Genomic DNA, 21088 nt, shown 5'->3' with positions numbered 1-21088 from the left:
TTATGTTAGATTTTTAACGTTCCATAAGTATGGTCTTGAAAAAAAAAAAAACAAGATAACCCTGAGAAAAATTGTTCAAACCTGGTTCAATTTGCAATCTTCCTCCTGGTGAATATTACTTTCTTTCATCCGAATGTTACATTCGGTGATAAAACTATCAGATAAAAGCCCTCTCTGCCTTTCATTTCATTGTTCCCTAAATAGAGCAACCTACTGACATCCCTGCCTTAAAAATCAGGCTCCGACCGAACCCCCGCGTCTTTATGCAGCATTTCTTCCTTGCAGACGGAACAGCCAAGGGATGTGAAGGAGAAAACCAAACAAACATGAGGGTTCTGAAAAATGAATCCCCCTAAGAGGCTGTCTCCCGGGGAACTGCAAATCTTAGCCCCTGGCCGAGGAAGCGAGGGCTCGGTACTTCTTAGAGAGAGATTTCCCCCTTGACACCCGGGTGTGCGATGGATTAACTAGTTAGAAACTGGTGAGAGGCGGGGTCCCTGCGCCTGAGAGCGCGGGAGCCGAGTGCCCTGTCCGTGCGGCCTGGCGGGAGCAGGGCTGGGCTGACTCCTCAGTCCGCTGCCCCCTCGGGCTTCTCGCAGGGAGGCCGGCTCGGCCCGCGCCCCCTCCCTCCCAGGCTGGCCCCTTCCCTTTCCAGCGCCCCGGGCAGCTCCGCCGTCCAAACCGGAGCTGAGTTTGCTGACAGGAGCGCACGGGCTGGCAGCGCTGATGTCAGAGCCGGCGGACGGCCGTGATTGGATCTAATTAGACTTCGCAGCAGCAAATAGACAGGCTCCCTGCGTGATCGGCTTCAAAGTGGCTGGTGCCCAACAACTAGCAGAGGTGCCAAAGTACAGCCTGCGCGCGGAGCCCAGATTCGGGGCGGCTGGGGCGGCGGGCGCTCCGCGGTCCCGGCCTGTGCGCTTGGTGCGGGCTCAGACCGCCGGCTCTGCCCGCCTGGACGCAGGTGACAGGGAGCCGCCAAAGGAGACGGTGACAGCCTCCAAAGGAGACGCCAGGAGTGCGAGAGCGCAGCCCCGAAAAGTGAGCCGGCCCCGATCCGCAGGAGCGTCCCCGGCGGCCGCGGCCGGAGCCGGAAAGCTGAGAGTGTTGGAGAGAACTCCCGCCCGGGTCCACTCGCCGGCCGCTGCCATGGCATCGGTCCTGGGGACCAGCAGAGCGTCCGGAGGGCTGAGCGGTCAACTCAAATGCAAGTCCAAGCGGAGGAGGAGGAGGCGGGCCAAGCGGAAAGGTAAGGACCGGCTTCCGCGCCGCCTCTCGCGCACTCCCCGCGACGCGCGTCGCTTCTGCGCGCCCTGCCCGCTTCTAGCGGCCTCCCTCGGGATGCTGGGGCGACGTGGCCGGGGCCCGCCGAGCGCCCCGCTCCAGAGTTCAGGTCCCTCCGTGAACGCCCAGGCTTCCGCAAGCCCGAGGGGGTGGCCAACCAAGCGGGGGCTCCCGCGGAACGCGGTGCCCTCCGCGGCCTCCGGCACGGCTGCTGACCGTCGCGCACAGACGCCGGTGCCCAAGGAAACGCTCCCCTAAGCCCTAAGCGTCCCTAAGAACGAGGAACGGACCTCGCGCCAGCTTCTCCATCCCAATTGTCTTGGAGGCGGGAGTGGGCAAAACCCTGGCAACCGCCTCCCCACGCTGGGTGACAGTTTCTATTCCGAGCGGTGTCGGCTGTTTTGTAAACACGGGGACCTGCAGCGAGAACGGGGTTCGTCCGGGGGAAAAAAGCAGAAATTAATGCATGAAAAGAGAAACAAGCATCGCAGCTCGTTAGAGATGAGGAAAGCTGCGAACCAGGAGGGGAGAGGAAGTGTCTGGTGTCAGGTTTGAGCCTGGCTCCCCAGGTTCTGGGAGACAAATGAGCCCCCGAAGTTAGTCGTCAGGTGGGCAGCCCAGGGTCCCCTCGGGGGCAGGGCGCAGCCGCCCGCTGCTCCACCAGGAGGACGGCCCTGGGCGCCGTCCCGCCGGTGTCTGTCCCTGGAGGGTGGCCGGAGCCCCCTCGGTGCGGCCGCCTCTTGCCCAGGGAGTAACTTATGTCAGCCGCCCCTTATCATGAGCCTGCAGGAGAAAGTTCAGTTATTATTTGAAATGTGTTGGGGGTTTTTAAGTGACCAAAGAGCCCTAAAGAACAGGGGGAAAGACACAAGCATCGTGTGTCAGGTTTCCCGGTTTCTCTGCTGGAAGATGCGGAGTTAGTTGTGGTTGAACATGTACCTCCTTCCCCAAGAATCTTCATCCTTGCCGAGGCCTAAGATAAGTTTCTGCTCCATCTCCTCCTAACTACTTCCAAACGGTCCTGAGCCCTTCCCGACTTCTTCCTGTAGTAGAAATTAACCAGAAGGTTTGAAGGAATAAATGCCAAGACACACAGCCATTCATTATGATTACATGTCAGGGTGGCAGGGAGCTAGGTGACAGCTTCTAGGACGGCTTCAGAGCCTTGGTGTGGGGGGGTGATTCTGTAATTCTGGCTTAACTCTTGAGCTGCTGCAAAGAATGCTGGCTACTCACTTTGTTCCCTGAAAATTTTACTCCGAAACAGATCTGGTCAATGTCTTCCAAAAATAATGCTAACAGAAAATGACAATGATATTGAAAAAAAAAATCACAGAATTTAATGAGTATAAATTTTAAAAGTAATGAAAAAGAAACATTGCCTTTTACGCTTCAAGTGTTCATGTGTTCCAGTATTTTTATTTAGTATATTTAAATATTAAAATGGAAAAGTATCAAACAATATTTTACAACAAAGCAAAACCTATAGAAAGAAAATAGAAGCTGATGAACACTCATGTATTTCTCCAAATTCATTTTTTGTACCTTTAATTTAAAGGCAGTCATGTTAGCTTAGAAGGGATTCATTTTCAGAAAGGAGAGCAAGAAATCTGAAGGAGGACTTCATTGGCTATAAACTGTGACAATCCAAAATAAAATTTTACGTGAAATATTTATACGCTTTATTTTGAATATACCAAGTCTCTTAATTTTTATAGCCAAAAATGAAGTAGGAAAAGGTATTCAGGATGTGTGTACTAATTCTGGTTACTTGCAAATTTATCTGTGGGGCGAAGTTTCTTATGTCATCTGCCAACAGCTTATCATGGTGGATGAGTCAAATCAAACCTCTAAGTGTTCACTTCTTAGGGAAAAGTTAGTAGCATAGGTGTGTGTGGTCAATGAAAAGAAAACAATTACAGAGCTCTTTATTTGCATTTTCCTGGGAATAGATGAGTCTGTATATAATTCCTAATTATTACAGATGCTTTTTTCCCCTCTTCTATCAGGACAGTGGTGAATTTAAATTATGTTCTAATATTCATGAGTTTTAACAGCAGAAATAGAAGAGAATAGCCTCAACTTTTAAGCTTATCTAATAATAAAACTCTGTATCTGTCACAATTTAAAGCCCATGTGTGTATGGGTGGCTGTTAAGGAATTTTGATAAGGCTCTATAGAATACTAAGTAAAGCCAGTGATTATGAGTACACAGAAAGAGTTCTTTTTCTGTGTAAATGAATAAATTAAAGTAAATGTACATTTTTTGCCAGTGATAAGCATATTTCCACCTATTCTCACAAACAAGAATCATTTTGTTTGCATCATAACTTTTAGTTTCCCGGAGCTGCTAACCAAAATGCTACTGGCTTCTATACAAATTCTCTAAACGTGGCTTTCCTGAGATTTCTTTCTTTCTTTTTTTTTTTTTTTTTTGACCGTTATATTGCCCTTTATTCTTTTTTTTATTTAAATTTATTTATTTTAATTGGAGGCTAATTACTTTACAATATTGTGTTGGTTTTGCCATACATCAACATGAATCTGCCACGGGTGTACACGTGTTCCCCATCCTGAACCCCCCTTATGCTTTTCATTGTCAGAATAATCTATAGGATTTGAAATAAAAGCTCTGTAGCTATAGTATAAGTGTGGAATTGACACAATACTCCCATTTATTATTACATAGGATTCAGAGCCTTGGAAATAAAATTTTTTTTTCCTGTAGGAGATATTTTTTAGTCATGATACCACACAGAAAGCAGTCTATATCATTAAAAGTAAAAAAAAAAAAAAAAAAAAAACTTAGTCTCAAAATATGACTTCAGGTATTAACTAGGCATGACCTGCATTTGTCTCTCAGGTAAACTTTTAAAAAGACACTAAGCAAGCCTCCCCACCCCCAATCCTCCTGTTATTTCATTAGGACCCAGTGCCATCCCTTTTTGCATTTTTCTCTCTGTGTTATTTTTTAGTTGGGACTTTATCTTATAAATTGTTTATGGATCTTTTACATTTTCTGTACAAACAAGAAATGTCAAATTTTGACTTTTTATGCAAAAAAGAAAGGCAGTTTTTTGAAAAGCTGAGCGAAGGACAGTGTTACCATCTCACTTGCACACTGTGGTTCAGGACGGTCATCTGCTCGGTAACATGTACACCCACACTGTGGTTAAGGACGGATCCTTCCCCTGTCACATGTGAGCCCCATCAGCTTCTGCTTTTGTCTCGTGCGGAGACTTCCCGGAAATCCTGGCTGCACGTGTAGTTTAGGAGACTTGCCTTTTGCCTCCCACATGGAGCACCCTCTTAGCCAGTTCCTCGTGGAGAATCCTGGAGGCCGTGCTGGGCCTTCCAGTCCCGAGTGAGACTGTGTGCAGGTCTGCATGCAGCCTGTTCATGCTGGTCTTAAAGTCATGCCTGCACATGTTACAAAAGAACTGAAGGTGTGGATATTGTAAAAGGTTGTAAAAGGTGCGTATTTTAACCCTGAGTAGTAAAGGCAAAGGTGGAAGGTTTCTTAAATTAGTATCAGCTCAAGCAGGAAGCACAAAAGGCAGCACCATCAGAACAGATAGCATAAGTCAGATAAAATAAGTCGCTTACATGTATCAGCTCCCTGAACCATGGACACCTCCAGGGAAATATGCCTGAGGAATTGCATAGGTGTATTTTTAATTATTAAAATAGTATATGTATTCTCTTTTGATCTCTTCGTGAGCTTTCTTTGGTGAGAGTAATTTCCCAAAAAGAAACTGTGTATTGTCATGAAATGCATTTTGTAAGTAAAATATTTTTAACATTTTACCCATGAATACATACAGTGTATAAAACAATTGAAGTCTCTGGAAATTAAAAAAAAAAAAAAAGATTCCTCTTTAAATACAAATATATTAGGAAATGGATTGAGAACCAATACAAATTCAGTTGGTTCCAGGAGGTAAATAGGAAGACAGGGTTTTAAGTGAAGTGCATCAGTCACTAACACAGAGAGGGGGAACTTTGGGGAACTATTTGAAATGCTGTAGAAACAATCCTTGGTAAGTAGATCCAGCTGAATGCGGCATCAACACACCACCTGTCTTTTCTGAGGCGTTTGACAGCAAGCTAAGTTAATGCTTGAATTTCACATATTATTCCAAGGAAATCCCTTACCCAGAGTTCTAGAAAATTGAGGGGTAGCTCTGCAGAAGTAAGTAAGCTGATGAATCAGGAGGAGGCAGGAGCAGCCAGTCATGAACTTGGGGAAATGTGGGGGAAAGTTGGCCAAAGGAGCAGGATAAGGAGAGCATATGGGTGGAGACGCAGGCTTGTTGTGAAATGGCATTCCATGAAAAGCTGATGAAATAGAAACATGGGCCACAGATGAAGGTGGCAGAGGCCAGTGGGCTCATCCTACCTGGTGGGATTGCCTGCCTCCTACGTCGCAGCCGAGCATCCCTGCACGCACTAGCCTTGCTGGCCCATAGCTCCGGATCAAGGGCTGGATTTAGTGATGAAATTAAACTGACGGAACTGTTCGCCCTCTAATTGTGTAAGGGCTTTTTCTTCCTTTCTCTTTTTAAAATTTGTATTAGTACGTCTGGTTTCTAGTGACCCGTGTAATAGCAGTAATTTGAGATTGCTTCAAGGGCATTAGATATGATGAGTGAACTTGAATTTAGAATAAAAATATGAGGCTCATGTATCCATCGCTAAACAGTGGTGATTGGGTTGTTGGAGAACTGCTGCCCCAGAGGGGCATCACGTAAGGATATGCAGAATAAGGAAACTGCAGCCTTCTTTTCTTGAGGCGTGGAGAGACAACTTCTGCCCTGAAAGCATTCAGTGTTCAATTTAAAAACCGTAGATGTCTGTGGTTGTGTGTGTGCATGTGTACACATGCACACATGTGTGTGTATACATACAGTGAAGACAGCTGAAAATCCTGAGCATTTTTTATGTCTGCCTGCTTCTTTTTCTAAAATGCTAGAAAATGAAAGTCATTGGTTTTGTACTGTGGATAGTTTTGAACAACTCCTAAAACCAAAAATAATACCGCGGATCTTTATCATTTAAAAATATTATCTCTGAATGCTGCATCAGTAAATGGAGCTCTTAATTACTAGCAAACAAGATTTCTAAAAGGATAAATTTTCACATAATAGGTGAGATTTTAAAGGTACTTATTTTAGCCATTTCTAAACTGGAAAAAAAAAGGAAAGAAAGGTGAGTGCCCACGTGAAATATGGAAAGCACAAGGTCCTTCGCAAAATATTCAGACTACTGAATGTTGGCCTTTCCCCGAGCGTATACATCACAAGAAGAGCCACACAGCCACACGCTGCCTGAGTGCGGCCAAGACCCACTCAGGCTGTCGAGTCGCTGTGAACACTGAAGCCAAATTAACCCCTGTCTGTTCAGTTAAATGGTTCTCCTGCACTGAAATGCAGAAATACATGCTGTGACATACAGGATTATGCAAAGAGAATTGTTTATTCCTCGCTAATAATGCATTATAATTCCCTTAAGAACATATCACTGTCAAATAAAAGAACATTACTTTCAAAAAGATGGGAAACATCTTGCTTAATTCTTGATCCACTCGTGAATTTGGTCTCTGCCTGTGGGATCAGGAAACAGAAAGAGGAGGGCATGCTGAGAAATTTAAAACCTAGCCTCTTATACTTGCGTATGTTTGTACCTCGGTTCCAAACACCTCTCTTGGGTGATTAAAATTTTACTTTCTTGTTTATTTTATTTAGAAGGAGTAGGGGACAGGGGCTGTTGCCTGGTTTCCTGACCTTGTTTCAACAGTCACAGCAAAGGCGGCTCTGAGCGCCGTTCTTGTCCATCCACACACTTGTGAGTGAATTCATTTTCCCAGGAATCCCATCCAAGAAACAGCAACCCAGAAGTGGAAATGTTTGCTTTTTAAGCTATCAGTAATTTTCCCCAAAATAAACTTGGCTGCTTGCAAAGACAGCTGATTTTTTTTTTCTGAAGAATAAGTGATAAATATTTGAAAATAAAGAGTTAATCTGAGTGCCTAAGTTCTCTCCAAACACTGTGGATATTTAGTCATCTTTTATTGTAGTTGCAGGTATTAAGTATGAAATAATTTAAGTATGAAAATAATTTCATTTTATTATTTCATGGATGGAAAATGACTGCAACCAGTATCTGGTTTCTGGTAAGAAAGTGGCTAGTCAGTGTCCCTTTTGTGTCATAAAATAGACACACAAGTTCACTATCATCTTGTTTAAATTATGAAAATTATCAAGTTAATGTTAAAAAAATTTAAATCTCAAAAAACAGCAAGTGTGGAATATAAATTTTATATTCATACTAAAGAAGCATTTTATGCTTGATTAAGAAATAGTGTCCAATAAATGGGACATTTATAATGATAAAGAGTAGCATTAAAGACAGAAGAGACCTACAAACGTTCAGGTGACTTTAGGATTTTAGGATCATTTTTTTTGAATCCCTAAGAGATGCAATTTTAAAAGCTTTTTTTTAAAGCTGAGTTCACTTAAAATTATGGGCCTGGAGGAGGCTCCATGGGGCTGCCTCGGTGCAGAGGAGGCAGACAGAACAGCCCCAGCCTGAAGAGACCCAGCGAGGGGCTCAGGCTGGGATGTTCCAGCTCATGTCCACGCCCGCTGCTGTCCACAGCTCCCCTGACTGAGGAGGAAAGCTGGGGTGTAGGCGGAAAGTGGGCGAGGACAGCTAGGCCTCCGCTGTGATGACCTGCTCCCTTCAGCTACAATCTGGTTCCATCCCTTCCACCAAGCACTTTATACAGGTGCCCGCTGAGGTCTCCCACAAAAGAGGTCGAGGCTTCTTTCTGAGGCAGTGTCACCATTCGGATGATAAACACAGCGAACATTGCTCAGAATGCATTAGCAAATCCTCCTTTCTGGAATCTCTGCTCTACAGACGTGACTCTGCCACCCAAATGCTAGCTCAGGGCTTCCAGGGGGTCGCACACAATAGAAAGTGTTCCTTTAAATGCCTCAGCCAGGATGTGCTTTGCAGACTTTCACAGGTTTAATTAATCTTTACTGCTCCATTTATTTGAGATGCAATCTCTAATTCTTGTTTCCTTCCGCTGATAGAAGACCTGCCTCATCACTGTGTGATGTCTTACGTGATTTCTCAAATATGGCACGAAAGCGGGACAGAGGGGACCCAGTTCTTGGAAACTGGAGCCCAAGTCAAATCCTCTCTGTGTTAAAATCAAATAGAAAGTGGGGCGGCTCCGTTTCTCAGAAGCAGGACTTGGGAATCGTGATAAAGTAGCTCACAGCACGCTCCTAGAACACCAATAATTGATTTAAAAATTACTTTATCAGCCTAAGTCCATCGGAAGTACACAGATGGCCTCTCTTTAGAATTAATGCAATGTTTCCTAAAAGTTTAATTGCTCTTGGAAAAGTCCAGTATAATGAACATGACGGACACGTCAGCAAAGCAGACCCTGGCCTCCTCCCCGCAAGCCTGGCTGTGTCCGCTCGTCCCTGTCCAGAGCAGATGCTCCTTCTGCATTTGGCTGGCGGCTGCGGAGCCCGTGTCCTCACAGGAAACACTGTCCCTGTCAGACCACGGAAGGTGCACAAGCTCGGGTACCGCCTGTTGTATACAACTTTAAAAGATTTTTGTTTTAATCTGGGTGTTGCGCAAAACAATATTAAGCATCATACCTTCTCCTATCCCTTAGCTGAGTAAAAACACGGAAGGCCCGCTTTAACCACAGACGTAAAGATGCTCTGTTTGTGTTTCAACTCTAAATATTCATACCATGGATGAAACTTTGTAAAGGACCTTCTGAATTCTAACAGAATTCTAACAGAAAGTGACTTTTTCATTCAAAACATACAGTTAAAAGAGAATTTTTTTTTTTAATTCAGATGAGTCCGTGCTGCTAATTTCCTTTCTGAGGAAGAAGTGAATTTGAAATCAAAATCATTGATATATCCCGAGGATAAATAGTAGCTTTTTAAAAGCTCTGACACAGTCGGACAGGGAATGAAGTATCCTTGAAGGATACTGAACAGAACAAATGCTGTCCCCCTGACGGTGGCTCTGGGGGCAGCACGTGTGTCCCCGCAGCAGCCCCTCCCAGAACTGGAGACAGGGATCTGCTCGGGGCTGGTGGAAATTGGGGGGATCTTCTCTCCCTAAACAGTTAGGATAAGAAGGTTACTCACTCTAGATCTAAAAAATGAGCAGTTCATATTTTATTGTTATCACCTTTTAGGGGAGTTAAATTTATTTGGGGCTTTTGTATGTAGATAATGAATAGAATTCAAGTTATTAAAAATTGCACTTTCCGTAGGCTACTAATATATGCAAACAATATATACAGATGACAGATTCAAGATTTAAGATATATGTAAATATTTATTGAAATAATGAATATTGAAATATTAAAAGATTGTCCATCAGCTGTCTGGACTAGCAGAAGTCTAACATACTCATTTTTAGATGAACATTTAAAAAATCAAGTGTAGAAAAAAGTCTTGAGAGGATAAACTCCTTGAAAGTGAAAAAATAAACTTGGTTTATGATCGTGATGTTTAGCATTGAGGAAAATATCTTTTTATTTTAAAATTTCATAAAGAAGTAAAATAAATCTTTTTGTTATTGCATCTAATAAAAATTAATCTATCCTCTTATGTCATAAAACACGAGAAACAGAAACCATGGTGGTATGTGGGGCTGTTGACAGGAGGAGAGGGGAGGGAGAAACCAGAGAGTAACTTCCAGGTCTCTTTCTTCCTGTGCTCTGGTCAGAGCTCACGTTCCTGCACTTTATTTTCTGTATCTTCCACAACAGAGCGGGCTCTTGATTGAAAGTGTGGGATACGAGACCCAGCTCTGCTCTCTTTGCAGTTTGCCTTAGACGTGGCGTGTGTACTCAGACAAGGGCTAGCTTCGACCTGTGCGAGTGGCTTTATTCACCTGCAGCTGTGTCACCTTGGGCACCTGCTCTGGGCTGGGCAAAGGCTTGGAACTACAAAGGTACAAGGGAAAAAAAGTTGACAGAGTCCTCCTTTTCTCTGAGTTTATACTGAATTTGCGGAACAGATACACAAATGTACAATCATAGGAAATGAAAACAGACTCTGTGACCCAACACAGTTTTAGGTCCTATGGGAGTTTTAATGCCCACTTTTATCATATATTTTACAAAATTGAAATTCTTTTATCATTTCAGGTGAAACTACATATATAAAAATTAAATGACTAAAATGCAAATTCTGTAGGTCTGAGCATTTTTATCCCCTCTGCAATGTCAAAACATATTAGCTGCTCAGTTAAAATCCACTGAGAACGTTGATTTCATTTTTGAAATAAAGTTGCTTAAAGCAATAATCAGAATATAGTAAGAGGGAAGCTTTTCTAAGGAGACTGGGTGCAGATGGTAAGCTGTGCAGAGACTGCTACAGTTTACAAACCACAAGAGGAACTGGGTGAGGGGTTACTGGTGATTTCACAAGTCACCTGGTGTGATGACCTCTCGGGAAGGACATGGCTTCTCCCCTTCTTGTTTCACTAATTGTATGCAGGCTTGACTGGTGGGTGTTGGTCTGTGTGAAAGATGGTCCTTGGAGGATGGGAGCCAGGTACACTTGGTGTGTTCCCAGAAATTAGCACACAGGCTCTCTCACTGTACACCATCAACCAATGGTTGTTGCTGAATTCACTTATAAAGAGCACCTGCTGACTTATTTTCGAGTCATTGCTGTGGAATGTTGAGCGTGCTCATTCAACAGACGTTCATGGGACGTCTTTGTGTCTGCGCTGCACTAAACATCAGGGATTAAGCAGTCCAGAAGTTCTGGGAAATGTTCTGAGTCAGAAAGCACATCTCAACATGGCCGTGTTGTCCATGCTAAAGAGCTGGTCCACTCCCTCAGGAAGCTGGGCAGCACCCTGCTGCCCTTTGCCAAGCCAGATCCCCACCCCTCCCCACCGGTCTGCATGCTCAAGAGTGTTTGTGTAGATGGGATGAGGAGCCACCCTCGGACCCAGAGAATGCCCAGGGTGCATCTTAGCGACACTGTTGCCCACACACCCTTGACCCTGAGGCGTTCTCAGCCTCTCCACCCTGTGCCTTTAGCCTGGGCTCTGGGGTGTCCCCCGCCAACCCGCCTCGGGAGTGCACATCTGTCCCTGAGTCCTTCCTACTGCAGCCAGCCCCCAACGCCTCCTCCGAGACAGGCCCAAGCACTGCCCCACGCTCCGCTTCCACCCTGCTTCTCGTTGCCCAGAGGTCCACTCTGTCCTCGTGGCTGAGGGCAGAACTTGTATGCGTCTATGCAGATCAGAAGTCTAGCACGTGAGTAAAGCATGCGTCTCACCTGCGGGATGGCTGGCATCTCTCCACCTGGAGGTGGTACAAAGTAGGGCACAGGGCTCATCCCAGTGGTCATGGGAGGCCATCCCACCACTGGGTCCACTCAGGGCTGTGGACTCAGGACACCCTGTGGGAAAGACAAATCACTGGACTCGTCCCTTGTATCTGTGTAGATGGCACATTTCCTGGTCTTTCTTCTCTCTTACCTGAGACGGCCTTGGAGCAATCTGTCTCTCCATCCATCCATCCATCTTTGTCTCCATCTCACACACGTGAATTAAGTGGGTGACCAGGGTGCAGCGCCAGGAGATAAAACTCTTCAGAGCACGACTTGCCTGGTCTGCTCTTGTGGCTGCAGTGATGCTGGCTGCTCCAGTGGGTCTTGGTATTTGTCTATAATGATGCTTAGGGAAGTCTCCAAACTTGAACATCAGGAAGACAATGAAAAATGCACGTTGTTAAAAATTGAAACCGTATACTGGATTGAATGCTACCTCCCATTTGTAAGTCTTCGTAATAAAATAGTTACTTGGTGTGCAACATCCCGTATGTGACACCACTGGACCCCCTGTTCTGGGAGTGGGGGGATGTTGAGTTTACCCACATCCCAGGGAAAGTATAGAACTAGATGTTCATAAGGTTGGATGTGTCTGTTTTACAGAATGTCAGCCTCACTCAAAAGGTTAGCAAAACACAAGAGCGGGCAAACCGTGAAAGATTCATTTAGTTGAGACTCTGGTATTCAGTTTTCAACAAGATTTTCTTGGTTCACCACATGTAAACCAGCCATGCTGAGGCCATTCAACCCACTGCCCATGTGGCCCTTAGACAATAAGAACTAAAATTAGTCACTAATATTTATTGAACACCTACACTGTTCGATTCCAGAAATTCCTCTCTGCTACACCATTTCCTTATAAAATGGAACAATATTTGAACTGTAGATTGTAAGATATATATATTTCGTGTATATTTCACATATATATATATGCATATATATATATATACACACACACATTCACTCAGAGATTAGCAAAACATTGTCATATTTAGGTGACCTATAAATGAACTTTTAGGACAAAATTTAGAATAGAGAGGGTTTTGGGTACTTATTAGACTAAGTTAACTGTACAAAAAAATCTAGATAGACAGTATATTAGTTGGCTAGGGCTGTATAACAAACACCACAGTGGAAATTTATTCTCTCTCTGTCCTAGAAGCCGGAGATGGGAGTCAAGACGTCAGCAGGGTCGCCCCCAAGGCCACACCCTGGGTCCCATGTGATCTCCCTCTGTGTGTGTCTGTGGTGGGGACACAACTCTGCCAGAAACAGACAGAAGTTCTGTTCTGTTTACCTTTAGAGACATTTCCCAAACCTAAACACACTGTGCGTTCATCAACATCCTCTTCCAAGAAACATCTTCACCTCAATAAGGGCCAGAAAATTCATGTTACATCTTTGTCACCGTGATACCTCTAGTATATAAACCATAAAGTCTGTATTGGATGAGAAGTACTCGAATCCAGCTGACCTTAGGCTTGATGAGATAATGCCTGGAATACTTTTTCTTAATTATTTTGTCATGAGTGTTCCCAACTGATCTGATGATGTAACCGATGTGGATTTTATTTCACTCAACCTCTTTCCCGCCTGGCAAAGACCCCCATTTCTAGCTAAAGGTGGTGTGAACTTCGATATTCTGAGGCGGGTTCCCTTCCTCCCTGCCCGACCACGGAGGCTCTTTCTCCGCAGAATCAGTCCTCTGCCTGCCTTCCTGAGAGGTTAAGTAAAGGTCTTCTTTGTTTCTGGAGGAGGGAAGGGGGATCCAGAGGCAAGCATCTCCTTCCGAGAGCTGGACAGTGAGGAGCCAGACCTGGACCCAGAACCGTTGGTATTCATCCAGGTGCTCTTGGTGAGGACCCACCGCCCTCCTGTGGAGGCAAACACGCAGATCCCTGGGAAGCAGGGGCTCATTGTCTCCCGGGGATTCCTGAGCACACATCTGGAGAACGTCCCCAGTGCCTGTGAGTGCTGCCACATGGAGCAAGATGGAAGTCTCGGGGCAGGGGGAGGGGGAACTCTGTGCTTCTGGTTTTCGCAGAGGTGCTGAGCATGAAGCCAGCTCATAACATCATAATGTGTGTGAGTGTGTGACTGTGAATGTGTATTTGCGGGGATGTATTTGCATGTAGGTAAACACATGTATTTATGTATACACATGCTTATATACAACTGTGCTTAAGTAGCCTTTGCTTAAGTAGCCTCCAATTATCTGATTGGATGGTTGAAGAAACCTTTAGAGATCGTTCAACCAACTCAGACATTCAACATCTTCATTGTTCAGATACCTAAATAATACACACTCACTCCAAAGTAAATATTAATTGTTGCACAAGGTAAAAAATATTCAACAACTATGATTAATTAATATTAGAGGTGAAGAAATTTTAAATTCTATTTTTAAAAATCAAATACAGCAATAGAAAGCCTGAGTGCTGTAATACACAACCCCTGCCTGCACAATACCTATATACACAACACCTGCTTACACAATACCTATGTACACACCTGCATACACAACTTCTGTGTGTACAGTATCCATAAACACACTCCTATATACACAACTGTATGTACACAACCTCTGCACACACAACACAGGCAAAAAGGTATATCCAGTGAGCACAGAGTTTATAGTCATATTCAAATCGATATTTTGCAGTGAAAATGAAGCCTATCCTTCACTCAGTGAAACCCAGGAACTAAATCTGAATGTTCTAAAACCTTCTCTTCATACATAAATACTCTTCTTGTGCATCTGGATTTAAAAGGAGAGCATCCTGACCTACCTTGTGTGTGTCTGTGTTGTGTACAGGATATTTTTCATAAACTTCCATGCATAAAGAATATATTTAATGTTCCAATTTCCTAGATTAAACTAGCTCAGAGTCTGTCTGGTGTACAAGTCAAAATCAGCTTGAAGCCACAAGTAAACATATAGGTTCTGTTTCACATTCACTGAGTAAATGGATGAAAAGTGGCTTACAAATTAGATTTGGGTAGAGAATAGTCAAACAGGACATCTGAACTCAGTGTATGACAACTGATTCTGGAAGTGTCAACTTTGAAACAAAGCAGTTAAATGATGGAGACCCTTGTTAGTAAACAGCCTGTTCCCCAACGTAACAAAGGACATTAGCATTAAGGGGATATACGCAACTCCACGGGCACAAATGGCCTGAGATTGCTCTTCCCGTCTGTTCAACATCTTACTCGTAAAATCATTCCACGTAAACACACACAGGTAGATTTCTGGACTCGTAAAATCCCTTTGTGAACAAACGTGAATGTTCTTGGTGACATTGTATTGATGTGTATGACAGGAGAATGACCTGGATCCCGTACCTTCAGCAGCGAGCATGGGAGGCTGCCTCACGCCACTGACCTTGAGCAGAGAGTGGCCTGAGCCGGTCTCTACAGACCCCTCCCTGATTGTCCTGTGGAGCTGACAGCGGCTCCAGACCCCAGGTTGGGTCAGGGAAGAGCTGAGGGTGGATGAAAGTACAACCTGCATTTGACGGAGGGGCCCCTGAGCCCAGAGCAGGCCTGACGCAGAGGTCACACCTGGGCTCAGGTTACACGTGGCAGGCCGTCTACGCGGCCTCCCTGAACTTCCCTGCTGATGTGCTACCCTGAGTAAAATTCTCCAGTTGCAAAAATGTCTCCAAACTCCCAGCTGTCTTTCAGTAGCAGCCGTCCTAATCTCAGTGTCTCCATGTGTGTGTGGGGAGTGGTGTATGGTGTGTGAGGGATGTGTTTGTGGGTGTGTGTGTATGTGTGTGTGGGTAGAGAGTGTATTGCTGTGTTAGCTGCTCTCAAAACGTGCTTCCAGTGGCTGTCCAGCACTCAGCGACTGTTTGTTAAGGAGGGAACTTGTGTGTCCAGGTGTGCCCAGGTGTGCCCAGGTGGTGTCTGTGTACACCTGAGTGTGGGCCTATTGGATACAGTGCTGGTCAGGACCCTGGAAGCCTCGCGGGGACTCTGTGCTGTTCAACTCATAACTTTTGTGAAACCATCAGCCAGTGTCCACTCACCTTCTGTCACCACCATGTGACCTGTGACCTCTCCAGGTACATCCCCTCCCAGGTGCTCCAGCCCACCTGCCTCCCTCCAGCTACACATTTTCCCCCAAAGGCCACTGTCAAAGTCTGACGTCATCTGGTTGACACTGTACACAAACATGAATGAAAAAAAAAAAAAAGCACAAATGGAGAAATGTGCTGTCACACCTAGGGGCCTGCCTGTCAGCAGGTAAACCGTTCTGCCCAGTGCACATAGCGACGGCGGTTTTCGTCAGCAGCAGCAAGACTGAGTGAGGTCCCTCCAGAAGGGGTGACAGGGAACCTTCGCAGCCCCCGACTCTGCAGCGGGGAGAACACAGCCTGCTTCCATCGGGGCTTTCCGTGCCTGCTTCTTCATGCAAACATGCCCAGAAGACAGAAGGAAAGGAGTGAATCATGTAATACACCTGGAGATTTCTTACCTTTGTGTGTAACAGAGTCCATCAAACTTATGTAATCTTTGCTTGTTTAAGAGCTGTGTGAATTCTTTCCAAACATGTTAATTTTTATAAGATGGCAAATGGTTCTATTTCTGCTTGGGAAACAGCCATTTTGCATAAAGTCATAGTTTTGAGCACCTATTGTGTGTCAGGAGCTGTGCACAGAGTCAGGTACATGTAAGAAAGCAGTCACTGTCACTCTGGCCTCCGCCGCAGAGGAACCTGGGCATGAGTTTGAAACGTGCACTTTAAATACTGCTGATAACTCTGCTGTTCTGTGCATTTCTTAATGGATCTTAGGCATGTGTAATTTGGAATTTTTAAAACTTTTTAACAGGTGTGTTTTGAGCAACAGAAATCTTTGGCAGTTGGGATTCCTGGGAGCTAAAGGTCAGTCTGACATGACTCAGTTCAGTTCAGTCACTCAGTCATGTCCGACTCCTTGCTGTCCCATGGACTGCAGCATGCCAGGCCTCCCTGTCCATCACCAACTCCTGGAGTTTACTCAAACTCATGTCCATCGAGTCAGTGATGCCATCCAACCATCTCATCCTCTGTCATCCCCTTCTCCTCCCGCCTTCAATCTTTCCCAGGATCAGGGTCGTTTCAAATGAGTCAGCTCTTCACATCAGGTGGCCAAACTATTGGAGTTTCAGCTTTAGCATCAGTCCTTTTAATGAATAGTCAGGACTGATTTCCTTTAGGATTGACTGGTTTAATCTTGCAGTCCAAGGGACTCTCAAGAGTCTTCTCCAACACCACAGTTCAAAGGCATCAGTTCTTCGGTGCTTGGCTGTCTTCATCTTTCTTTATCTGACATGAATGGGGGCCACCAAAGAAGGTCTCTGAGACGCACATGGTTCCTATGGACCCTGAGCATGTAAACCTGCAGAAAGCACAAAGGAAGAACTTTCTCAGTTATCTTCAGGGTGATGGGATTGCATTCCCCAATTTCAGGAGCCCAAGTAGTTATAACGGTCACAGCCCCTGATGACTGGAACCTGTCGTATAAGACAGGAGCAACTAACCGAGAGGATAAGTGACTTCAGATGATGCAAATGGTGAACCAGCTCTAAACATCTTCAGATTTCCTCTCGTTAGCACCTTTCTCCTCTGCTCAGTGTGGGAGCGCGCCCTATGTGTCCACCCGGGGACAGCACTGCCTCATCCGAGAGCCGAGCCACACAAACCTGTGCAGACAGGCGCTCCCACCTCCCCAGGTGCATCTCCAGGAGCCGGCTGTGTCTCCTTCCTGCTGTGGGACCTCAGTCCGGCCCAGCGTGTCACGCTGACAGTGACAACGCCTCTCCCACAGGAATCACAGGAGGCAGGGTGGTTAGAGGCAGCTGCAACTGCAAGACGGGAGCCGCCAGTGTCGGAGCGGTGCCCAGGGCTGGGCTGAGACGCCCACGGCCTATTTCAAGGACCCCGGGAGCCCCAGACCAGCCAGGCCTCAGGTGACCGCGGGCTCGAGGCTCCTAAGGTTTGAGGGGATTGATATCCAGCACAACCGACGGTGTACAGGACACCTGGGCACAGCGGGCCCTGATGCAGTTGTCACCGCCCCCCTCAATTCCGGGGCATCTCGGGAGCACGTTGGGAACCCTGCTCCATGTGGTCAGAACAGGTTGAGAAACGGTGTCAGGAGCAAAGCTGAAGTCTTGACGTCCTCATTGTGCAGAAGAGATGAGGCTGGAGGGAGAAGTGGGTGTGACCGCCGGAATAGATGGTGGGGACTGAAGAGCAGGAGGCAGTCAGTGGTGTCGGGTCCTCCCCGGGTCTGGGCCCAGCAGTGAGGCAGACGACCTCATCACCCCCAAGTTCACAGGCAAGGCAGGTCTCCCCGCTTCCTCAGGGCTGGAGCAGGTCAGGCAGTGAACAGTCTTCTGCACCACTGAAGGTGACATTTTCCAAGTATCATCCCCTTCTTATTGACCCGGCCTCTCCTCTGGGGGCCAGTCACAGTGTCCAGGTGGTCAAACCAAACACACATTCATCATTTGTATTTATTCTAAATAGTAACTTTTGAGGAGAAAGGGTGATAATTATCCAAGACCCACGAGGCCCCCAGTGCCTAATTCAGTGCCTCCCAACACTGTGGTGGACACAGGTGCTCAAAACTTATTATGAAGGTTCCAAGATGATGAGAAGAAATACAGATGTATTAGGAATTAAATGTATACGCTTCTGGCCTGAGTACAAAGGACAATAAATATTGTTGGCACGGGACAAATTAATAACCAGCATAAATCACAGATGACGAGGACACGGGCTGCCCTAGAACCCCTGCCATCTTCTTTCCCCTTCTGATGGACAATAAACCTCCAGAGCAGGGTGTGGAGGCCCAGGACGTACTGTCCTCCCGGAGACACCTGGGAGGGGAGGCCTCTCAGGAGGTTGGCACACACACAGAATGACCGGGGAAGGAGAAGGCAGCTACTTCTCAAATTAGCATAATTAGTAATTATCCCTTAATAGCCCCACTTGGCTTCGGAGACTTGGCACTTGAAATTCTGCTTAAAGTTCAGTGAGAAAAAAAACAAATTTCACGCTGAAATGTCTCAATAACACAGCTGAGCTGCCAAGGTAATCATCTGCTTGCGGTAAAGGGAAGGAGACGAGCAGGTACACACCCGAGCCCTCCCCTGTCGGAGGGAGGTGTGCAATCACACCTCTTTGGACAGAAAACAACAAAGAGCATGCCACATCCTAGAATGTGCCCCAGTCTCTCTTCCTGTCTTTGAAGACACTTTCAGAATTTTCCCTCCCTGGGGAGCCCATGTCACCAGCCAGGTAGAAGAGCCATTCCATCTAATGAAACATAATATCACTTCCCAAAGATCAAAGTCTGCCCAAAATAGAGACGGTGTGGAAAAGATAAAATAAAATACAAAGAAAGAAAAAGCAAACAGACGCATCAATGTCATAGCCAGCAGCTAACAAATCTTACACACCTTTCTATTTGCCTATTGGAACTCAAGTCCAAATAAGAGCTAATAACCCTGAAGTTTAGTATCCATGGCAAGGAAACAGATGGATTCTTTCTAATTTTATGAAGACATGTTTGGCAGAACACAGAGGAGACATAGTTAGAATTTTTTTCAGCAACCAAAGTGAAAACAGTATCTTTCTTTAGCCTGGGCAAGGAACACTTTGCAACTTGTCAAAGCAGCCTTCTGATATTAATTCACTGAAGCCATTTGTAGAAAGTCTACACTATCAGCTTACGTGGTTTGAGCAATGAGCCGCTTGGCGGAATTCAGATAGGAAGGCAAGCAGGTCTCCAGCTGGCAGCTGTGGACGACACCGGTTCAGCACAGAAGCAGGAACTGCTCCGTTAAGAGATCAGTGGTGTCAGGAGGCTGAGAGTGGAGACGATCAGAGGAGTCTGGGACTGCTTGTTCTCATGGTTAACATGCTCCCCTTGGCACATCCTCTCCACTGACCTCAGTTCTCTGCTCCACCCACTGCCACACGCTCCTCGCTGTTATTTTCATGGGACACCCCTGACCCGTTCCCAGATTAGCTCACTGTGCTGGCCATCCTTCCATGTGGCTCACAGGCTCATGAGTTGTTTGTACTGGTGACTCTCAAAAGTAAGACAGAAGGAAGACTGATGTTTGATCCTCACTTCCCGCATAGAGCATTTCACAGATGCCTTCTCGCTGAATCCTCTCAGTGACTCAGCAAGGTAGACATTCTTACCTCTGTTTTTCAGGAAAGGAAAATCAGGTCCTAAAATGATACGGAATATGGTAAAAAGAGGACTTAACCTGAACCTAAAGTTTTCCCAGGACTCAAACTATCTCTCAAAGCTCATACCTTCTTCTTGAAACAACCAAGCAACATTTTAGCAGCTCCGTTTTTTGAGGAAATTCCATATTGTCTTTCATAGTGGCTGTTCCATTTCACATTCCCACCAACAGTGTATCAGGGCTCTCTTTTCTCCGCACCTTCAGCAACACTTGCTGTTTCTTGGTTTGGGGCTTTTTTTAAATGGCCATTCTAACATGTGTGAGGTAACATCTCAGTTTTCATTTGTTGTTAACAAGTGATGTTGAGCACCTTTTCATATCCTTGTTGGCCATTTGTATGTCTTCTTTGGAGAAATGTCTGTTCAAGTCATTTGCCTATGTTTAACCAGTTGTTTCTTTTTCGCTATTGAGTCGTGAGTGTTCTTTCCAAGAATTTTGGAAATTAACCCTTCCTCAGATCCGTGGTTCATACGTATTTTCTCCCATCCCGTAGGCTATGTTTTCTCTTCTGTTGCTGGTTTCTTTTGCTGTACGTAGGCTTCTTAGTTTGATGTAGTCCCACTTGTTTGCTTTCACTTCTGTAACCTGTGGTTTTGATGTAAATAAAGATTCATCTTTGCTCTTGGGGGTTTCTAGTGTTCCCATCATCATTTGTTGCAGACAGTACTTTACCTATTGTATTTTCTTAGTGCCCTTGTCAAAGACTAGTTGACTGTATATGCATGAGGTTTCTTTTTGTGGACTCTGTTCTGTCTTGTTGGTCTGTATATCTGTCTTTATGCCATATTGCTTTAATTACTGTTTGTGATAAATTTTGAAATCTGGAAATCTAATGCCTCCAGCTTTGTTCACTTTTCTCAAAACTGATGTGGTTCTTTGGGGTCTGTTATGGTTCCACATGAATTTTAGGATTGTGCAATTGATACTTTAATGGAGATAGCATTGACTGTATAGATTGTTTAGTGTTTGGATATTTTTAACAATGGTAAATCTTTCAATCCATGAACATGGGATGTCTTTCCATTTGTTTTTGATTTCCTTCATCAGTGTTTTATTGCTTTCAGGGTACAAGTCTTTCACTACCTTGGTTAAGTTTATTTCTGAATATTTTATTATTTTGATGTTATAGTAAATGGGACTGTTTT

The 21088-nt window shown here is 45.2% G+C and overlaps 1 protein-coding gene and 1 long non-coding RNA gene across 4 annotated transcripts in view; one reads left to right on the top strand and one right to left on the bottom strand.

Moving 5' to 3' along the window:
* Positions 1-781: 781 nt before the first annotated feature.
* The window catches only part of ADARB2 (adenosine deaminase RNA specific B2 (inactive)), a 235560-nt gene continuing 215253 nt past the window's right edge, over positions 782-21088 (top strand). The window contains exon 1 of one of the 2 annotated variants that reach the window (XM_086333576.1): positions 782-1249. In XM_086333576.1, coding sequence (XP_086189702.1) covers positions 1150-1249 — 100 coding nt within the window. In that variant the 5' untranslated portion in view covers positions 782-1149. The remainder of the gene's footprint in view (positions 1250-21088) is intronic. The other variant, XM_086333575.1, reaches the window with a different exon arrangement.
* On the bottom strand, positions 9650-19572 carry LOC147360761 (uncharacterized). Of its 2 annotated transcripts, XR_015138695.1 has the most exons (4): positions 19417-19572; positions 16171-17074; positions 11836-12051; positions 10411-11756 (listed from the first exon to the last, which is right to left on the bottom strand). It is a non-coding gene; the product is annotated as an uncharacterized LOC147360761 (long non-coding RNA). The 2 variants fall into 2 exon arrangements; XR_015138696.1 differs by lacking the exons at positions 16171-17074; positions 19417-19572 and adding an exon at positions 9650-10282 and having other exon boundaries at positions 11634-11756; positions 11836-11942.

Source organism: Bos grunniens, chromosome 13 (assembly GCF_055505025.1).
Source record: "Bos grunniens cultivar Pamir isolate PY7600 chromosome 13, Bosgru_T2T1.0, whole genome shotgun sequence".
Classification (NCBI taxonomy): Eukaryota; Metazoa; Chordata; class Mammalia; order Artiodactyla; family Bovidae; genus Bos; species Bos grunniens.
The sequence above is the reverse complement of the archived record's forward strand: the minus strand, read 5'-3'. Positions and strand labels throughout refer to the sequence as shown.